We start from the raw sequence: 8,783 nt of genomic DNA on the forward strand, positions 1-8,783 counted from the left end.
TATACAAACATATATCAGTTGCCACAGTACTGGTGAGAAGAAATATATTTATTGTAATATATTAATTTGACTAATGACAAATACAGTCAGATAGATGAGTTTTATTCAGTATTAAAAGGCCATCCGCCCACAAATTACACAGAAAAAAGTATTAAAGCACACATTTTTGACATAATCAGATCTAAATAAGCATGATAAGTTGATTTCTAAATTTATTTTCACATTTTACGATTATGTTTGTACGGAAATTTTAATTTCCGTTAGACATAAAGGGTAGTAAATTGATTACCAATACTGCTTTTGCTTTTATATAACAAAGTGTAAGCTAAGGATACCATCAAGTTTCATGACAGGAAACCACCATCAATCACGTCTACAGTGGTGCAGACTGCGTCTACGCTGGACGGCCATGCAGTGGGGACAAGTTCTATTCACTGACGAGTTTTCACCTCAGCCACAGCGATGGACAGATCCGAGTGTACCGACGTCGAGGTGAACGTTACATCAATCATTGTGTCATGGAAGAAGATCGGTTTGGGGGCGGCAGCGTTATGGTATGGGGTGGGATTACAGCAAGACAGAGGACCCGTTTGATAGTGGTAGAGGGAAATCTCAATGGACAGCGCTACCGCGACAAGACCATCGGCCCTGTTGTTCTACCGTTTTTGTGTCATCATGGCCCAGGCATTACCTTTCAACATGACAACGCCCGGCCTCATATTGCTCGACTTGTTCAGGATTCTCTTCAACAAAACAACGTGAATGTCATCCCCTGGCCGGCCCTGATCTCTCACCAATCGAGCACATTTGGGGATGAGAAGTCAACCACATTTTCCACAGACACTCCAGGAACTTCAAAACATACTCCAGCAGATATGGAAAGATATCCCACAGGACTTTGTGCGAGGCCTGGTCCATTCAATGAGATGAAGATGTGTTGCTTGCATCGCAACCAGAGGTGGACCCACACGCTATTGATTTGTAAATTGACATTTTGGCATGTTCAGGAGTAAGGATCTTTTTCAGGATCTTTTTCAAACCAAAATTGTTTCAGATTTGGTAAAAAACATAACTTTGCATTAAATCTTATTCAATGTCACAGGGACTTTTGTTGCTCAGTATATTTATGAAAGTGGAAAGCGATACAATACAATATAATAGACATAGGTGAGCGGTACTATATTCTTTCTCACCTTCATCTTATACTCACAAACACAACAATCCCATACAAACGCATACTCACACACACACATACAATGCACCCATACCTACATACACCACCATCCACACATACACACAATGCCCATACATGCACATTCTCACACACACATTCAATTCACCCATACTTACGTACACCACAATCCAGTCATGCATGTAAACACACCATCCCCATCCATATGCATACTCACAAACACCCACTCAATGTACCCATCTCTCGGAGTCAAAACTCCATGCATAATGCATGGATTAAAGGAATAACTGATTGACCTATCATTTATAAGTTTAATGTTTTCCACAGTGAACCCTCTTGTGTGTCTGAAGGGTACGTGATTGTGTAAATGTCTTCCCACATTCAACACACTTATGAGGCTTCACTCTACTGTGAGTCCTCATGTGTGCCGTCAGATTATTTGATTGTGTAAATGCTTTTCCACATTTAACACACTTATGGGGCTTCACTCCACTATGAATCCTCATGTGTGTCTTCAGATTACTTGACAGTGAAAATTCTTTCCCACATTCAACACACTTATGAGGCTTCACTCCATTGTGAATTCTCATGTGTGTCTGCAGGTTACTTTTTTGTGTAAATGTTTTCCCACATTTAACACACTTATGGGGCTTCACTCCACTGTGAATCCTCATGTGGGTATGCAGATCACCCGACCGTGTAAATTCTTTCCCACATTCAACACACTTATGAGGCTTCACTCTACTGTGAATCGTCATGTGTGTCTTCAGATCAGCCGACCGTGTAAATTTTTTCCCACATTCAACACACTTATGAGGCTTCACTCCACTGTGAATCCTCATATGTTTCTTCAGATTACTTGACAGTGAACATCTTTTCCCACATTCAACACACTGATAAGGCTTCACTCCAGTGTGAATCTTCATGTGATTCTGCAGAACACCTGATCGTCCAAATGCTTTCCCACATTCAACACACTTATAAGGCTTCTCTCCACTGTGAAACCTCATGTGTGCCTGCAGGTTACCTGACTGTCCAAATTCTTTCCCACATTCAATACACTTATAAGGCTTGACTCCAGTGTGAATCCTCATGTGTGTCTTCAGATCACCTGAGTGTGAAAATGCTTTCCCACATTCCATACACTTATAAGGCTTGACTCCAGTGTGAATCTTCATGTGTTTCCGCAGGTTATGTGAATAAGTAAACGTTTTCCCACATGCATCACACTGATACGGCTTGACTCCACTGTGAATCCTCATGTGTTTCTGCAGATCACCCGATAGTGCAAAACTTTTCCCACATTCAACACACTGATAAGGCTTGACAACAATGTGAATCTTCATGTGTGTCTTTAGGGTACATGATTTTCTAAATCGATTCCCACATTGAACACACTGATAAGGCTTGATTCCACTGTGAATCCTCATGTGTGCCTTGACAGTACCTGATCTTGCAAATCTTTTCCCACATTCAACACACTGATATGGTTTCATTCCAGTGTGAATACTCATGTGTGACTCCATGTGACCATGTTGTGAAAATGTTTTCTCACAGAAACGACACTTATGCGACTCCTTTACTGAACTACCACAAGAGTTGTATGTCTTAGCAGGTAGAGGACCTGCTGATCGTGGATTCAAAGCCATGATTCTTTCTATTATAATTAGCTTTGCCTTGAGATCACCTGTTTCCACCAATTCTCTCTCACAGCCGGTGGTTTCACCTGTGTCAGTGACAGGTTCTTTCTTGATATCACCTGTTTCCACCAATTCTCTCTCACAGTCAGTGAATAAACTTGTGTCAGTGACAGGTTCTTTCTTGAGATCACCTGTTTCCACCAATTCTCTCTCACAGTCAGTGAATAAACTTGTGTCAATGACAGGTTCTCTCTTGATATCACCTGTTTCCACCAATTCTCTCTCACAGTCGGTGGTTTCACCTGTGTCAGTAACAGGTTCTTTCTTGAGATCACCTGTTTCCACCAATTCTCTCTCACAGTCAGTGAATAAACTTGTGTCAGTGACAGGTTCTTTCTTGATATCACCTGTTTCCACCAATTCTCTCTCACAGTCAGTGAATAAACTTGTGTCAGTGACAGGTTCTTTCTTGATATCACCTGTTTCCACCAATTCTCTCTCACAGTCAGTGAATAAACTTGTGTCAGTGACAGGTTCTTTCTTGATATCACCTGTTTCCACCAATTCTCTCTCACAGTCAGTGAATAAACTTGTGTCAGTAACAGGTTCTTTCTTGATATCACCTGTTTCCACCAATTCTCTCTCACAGTCGGTGAATACACCTGTATTAGTAACAGGTTCTCTCTTGATATCACCTGTTTCCACCAATTCTCTCTCACAGTCAGTGAATAAACTTGTGTCAGTGACAGGTTCTTTCTTGATATCACCTGTTTCCACCAATTCTCTCTCACAGTCAGTGAATAAACTTGTGTCAGTGACAGGTTCTTTCTTGATATCACCTGTTTCCACCAATTCTCTCTCACAGTCAGTGAATAAACTTGTGTCAGTAACAGGTTCTTTCTTGAGATCACCTGTTTCCACCAATTCTCTCTCACAGTCAGTGAATAAACTTGTGTCAGTGACAGGTTCTTTCTTGATATCACCTGTTTCCACCAATTCTCTCTCACAGTCAGTGAATAAACTTGTGTCAGTGACAGGTTCTTTCTTGATATCACCTGTTTCCACCAATTCTCTCTCACAGTCAGTGAATACACTTGTGTCAGTAACAGGTTCTTTCTTGATATCACCTGTTTCCACCAATTCTCTCTCACAGTCAGTGAATACACTTGTGTCAGTGACAGGTTCTTTCTTGAGATCCCCTGTGTCAGTGACAGAGTGCTTCTTGAGATCAGCTGTTTCCACCAATTCTCGCTCGCAGCCCATGATTAGATATGTGTCAGTGACAGGTTCTTTCTTGAGATCACCTGTTTCCACCAATTCTCTCTCACAGTCCATGATTAGATATGTTTCTGTAACAGGTTCTTTCTTGAGATCACCTGTATCCAAATATTTTCTCTCACAGTCAGTGTTTACACGTCTCAGTGACAGGATATTTCTTAAGGGTATCGATTTCCAGCATTACATGTTTCAGTAACAGAGCCAGGATTCTGTGGTTGGCTTTGTACTTCCATTATTAACTTGTGGATGTTATGGTGTTCACTGAAAATATAAAGGAGTTGTCACTTCCTTCATCATGTTAATGCATTTCCTAAAGATGTTTCAAGAACAACATTTTTGGTCCCAAAACACATAATTGAAATTAATGAATTATGTCTTACAAATCAGTAGATCTAATTGTCTGAATAAATTCATAATGTAAGAATGAAACAATGCAAAATAAATGGATGTTTATATGAATATAATATAGAGGCAAAATAGAACCAATGACCCATCATTAATTAACACCAGGAGAACCTTGAGAATTTATAACCACAGGGTCTTTTAAGGACATAATCGATTAATTTCAATCATGTGTTATTGATCTATGTAAAACTCTTTCTTTGCAAAAATGTCGGGGCTAAATAGTAAAATAGAAAATGGGGCATTATCTGCGATATTTGCGACTTCAAATTTGATGCTAAAATAAAGATGCTAACGAGATTTCATTAAAGTGGTCGTTCAATTCTATGTATAATGATTACGGTTTCGTGACAATAGCAATCTGCAAGAAATATTAACGCACATATCGCTGTTGGAAATGGGGTGTGTGTCACTATTTAATTTACATTTCGCCGATGCGACGACCACAGGACCCTGGCGAGGATTTTCGTGTCGCGAAACAGCTTTAATAATGTTTTCCTTCACTAAAAGTAATAATGGGCGTTATTATCGTGACGTATGCATACAGTATTCATTAAAATGCAAAGAAAATTCTCTCACCATTCGTTCTAGCGTCTCTCTACAGTAAAAGATAATAACAGATGAGAAAGTATCCATCATTTACATCGCGAAGGCCACCATTGTTGTTGGACAAGCTCATCACAGCGATATCCCGTTCGCGGAGCTCTCTATATCGAGAGTGTAACGAAGGTGTCTCGCGCTGGGTTGGAGTCATTTCGTCAGCGCAGCACAAACGCAGCCTACCCAGATAACCAGACTGGGACTGGTTCCCGGATCCTCCGCTGCTCTAGACTGGTTCCCGGATCCTCCGCTTGGGGTATCAACAAAATGAAATACAGTTTTGTCTTGGAAATAATCAGGAAATGTAGGTGTCCTTGGGGGTAATGATAGCAAAGTTTTAATAAGTCACTTTCTCTGAATTCTGCGATTTTCGTTTACACTATCTGGATTTGTAACACAAACTAAATATTTCACCTGAGCCTAGCTTATTTTATCGTGTGTATATGTTAGAGTCAATGTGTAAAATGATTAAATTTTCACTAAGTCAATTTATTAAACGCCTAAACATTGAGTTATTTTACAAATTGACAGAAAAATCTGTCCGTTTATTTTATGATAACGAATTACAAACATTTCGATGTTTATTTTCATCACCCAGTGACTGAAAATGATAGGATCAAGAGAATACGAAGGTCAAAGTACATTTCTATATTTTTTACTTCTGAACCTAGCATAATTAGTCTATTGCGAGGTTTTTACCCATTTTGAATGTCTTAATACGTTTTAATTAATCTGTTAAATAAATGGACAGATTTTTCAGTCAATTTGTTAAATGAAATATTTACACATTTATAGTGTTCGAAATACCTGCCTGCCCGACCGTCCGAGACGGGTTGATTTCAACTCGGGCTGCCAGATTTTCAAATCCCCCTGCCCGACGGCAGAAAAGATTCTAAATATTTCCCGATGATAAGCATTATTTACATGATGTATTCTAGGATATTAAATACAAATCTGACCTAAAAAGTGTTTGCTATTTCTTTTCTTGCATTACTTCGTGTTCAGTGAATTCGATTTAAAGATTTAATTAAATTATCCTGAGAAACATACGATTATAGTGGGCAGGCAGGTTTTGGTCAGGGCTGGCAAGTATTTCAGCTAGCCAGTCCTGTGGTCTGGCTGAAAATTTTGGGAGTTTCATACTCTGATGACATTTAATAAATTGCCTGAGAGAACCATCACATTTTACAGATTGACTGTGCCATATACATATACACGCTTACAAACGAAAAGTCTTGTGAAAACAACGACTCTCAGAGTCTCGCATCGAAGAACGGAGACAGGAGATCGACCTTTGTGGTTGCAGTATAAACTGCAAATGTGATGTTGTTGTAAGGGATTAAAACACTGACCTAGTTGAAAAGTGCAGGTGTGTTCCGAAAAAATGATTCGAACAGAGATTACATTATTTGAGTTTGAGCTCACGCACGACCATCTGTGCAATGAAACCTGTCCGATGTCACGTGTCTTTTGTAGTGAATGAGTTTTAACAGTATTCCTGTTATATCACGGCATGTCCGCTTAATGTGGGATTAAAGCCCGAAGTGATGCAGGTCTTTGACGTTTACCACTTCAGTGAAACCCACGAGTACGGGTATGGTGCTGACAAACCTAGAAACATAATCGGGGGGAACCGGGATTCGAACCCACAATCAACGATTCGCGGCGCCTTAGACGACTGGGCCACTCTTGTCTTTTGTAACAGTCTTATATTTTAAAATACATATATAGCGTTTCTGGACATTATAACTCGTGTTCGTTTCTTACTGATCACGTAATTTTGTTTCAGGTGTTTGACATAGGTGTCAAGTCTCGTTGGTCAGCTGAGAAAGCACACGTGACAATTATTTTCCTGATGTCCACGGTCCAAAATCCAATGAGTCAGATAACAATCACTAACGTATTATCGTCTTAACCTTTTGAACAAAGCATGTTGTTTTTACATAGGCACTTCACGCCAAGCTATTGATGTACGTATTCCGTCAGCTTTCGTAAAGCTACACATGTAAACACTTGCTTGTGAAAAATCACTTTGCAAAATACCAGTAATTAATCAGTCAACCTGTTTTCGGTTAATCCTTTGATGGATTATTTTTGGTAACGCAACTGATAATTCCTGCGCTGCGCTACAAATTACATAACATACACTTCAACCCACTTCAAACGTGAATTTAGTTTGAACAATTCCCCCAGACACTAGAATTCCAAATGGGAACCTTTGTCAGGTAATCGGAGTGATGCTACCGCTAATTATAACGGTAATAAATTCATTATCTGAGCATCATACATACATACATACATACATACATACATACATACATACATACATACATACATACATACATACATACATACATACATACATACATACATACATACATACATACATACATACATACACACACCCTACACATACATACATATACCCCCACACTGCATAATACACACACCCTACACATACATACATATACCCCCACACTGCATAATACACACACCCTACACATGCATACATGTACCCCCACACTGCATAATACACACACCATACACATGCATACATGTACCCCCACACTGCATAATACACACACCCTACACATGCCTACATATATCCCCACACTGCACACATACACACACCCTACACATGCATACATATACCCCCACACTGCACACAAACACACACCCTACACATACATACATATATCCCCACACTGCATACATACACACACCCTACACATACATACGTATACCCCCATACTGCATAATACACACCCCCTACACATGCAACATATACCCCCACACTGCATACATACACCCCCCTACACATGATACATATATCCCCACACTGCACACATACACACACCCTACACATACATACGTATACCCCCATACTGCATAATACACACCCCCTACACATGCAACATATACCCCCACACTGCATACATACACACCCCTACACATGCAACATATACCCCCACACTGCATACATACACACACCCGACACATACATACATATACCCCCATACTGCACACATACACACACCCTACACATATATACACACACACACCCTACACATACATACACACACCCTACACATACATACACACACACTACACATACATACATATACCCCCACACTGCATACATACACACACCCTACACATACATACACACACCCTACACATACATACACACACACTACACATACATACATATACCCCCACACTGCATACATACACACACCCTACACATACATACACACACCCTACACATACATACACACACACTACACATACATACATATACCCCCACACTGCATACATACACACACCCTACACATACATACACACACCCTACACATACATACACACACACTACACATACATACATATACCCCCACACTGCACACATACACACACCCTACACATACATACATGTACCCCCACACTGAATACATACACACACACCCTACACATACATACATATACCCCCAAACTGCATACATACACACACCCAACACATACATACACACCCTACAGATACACACACACACCCTACACATACATACACACATACATACACACACACATACACACACCCTACACATACATACATATACACACACCCTACACATACACACACACACCCTACACATACACACACCCTACACATACAT

At 40.0% G+C, this 8,783-nt stretch overlaps 1 protein-coding gene across 1 annotated transcript; it reads right to left on the minus strand.

Annotated features, from left to right (window-relative positions):
• Nucleotides 1–682: 682 nt before the first annotated feature.
• On the minus strand, nucleotides 683–5,239 carry LOC124110448 (zinc finger protein 271-like). The gene is made up of 2 exons (XM_046469820.2): nucleotides 5,092–5,239; nucleotides 683–4,371 (listed from the first exon to the last, which is right to left on the minus strand). The coding sequence occupies exon 2, from the start codon at nucleotides 4,165–4,167 to the stop codon at nucleotides 1,504–1,506; it is 2,664 nt and encodes an 887-aa protein (XP_046325776.2). The 5' UTR covers nucleotides 4,168–4,371; nucleotides 5,092–5,239; the 3' UTR covers nucleotides 683–1,503.
• Between the last annotated feature and the right edge of the window lie 3,544 nt (nucleotides 5,240–8,783).

This window comes from Haliotis rufescens, unplaced genomic scaffold, assembly GCF_023055435.1.
Source record: "Haliotis rufescens isolate VD_foot unplaced genomic scaffold, xgHalRufe1.0.p SCAF_7, whole genome shotgun sequence".
NCBI lineage: Eukaryota > Metazoa > Mollusca > Gastropoda > Lepetellida > Haliotidae > Haliotis > Haliotis rufescens.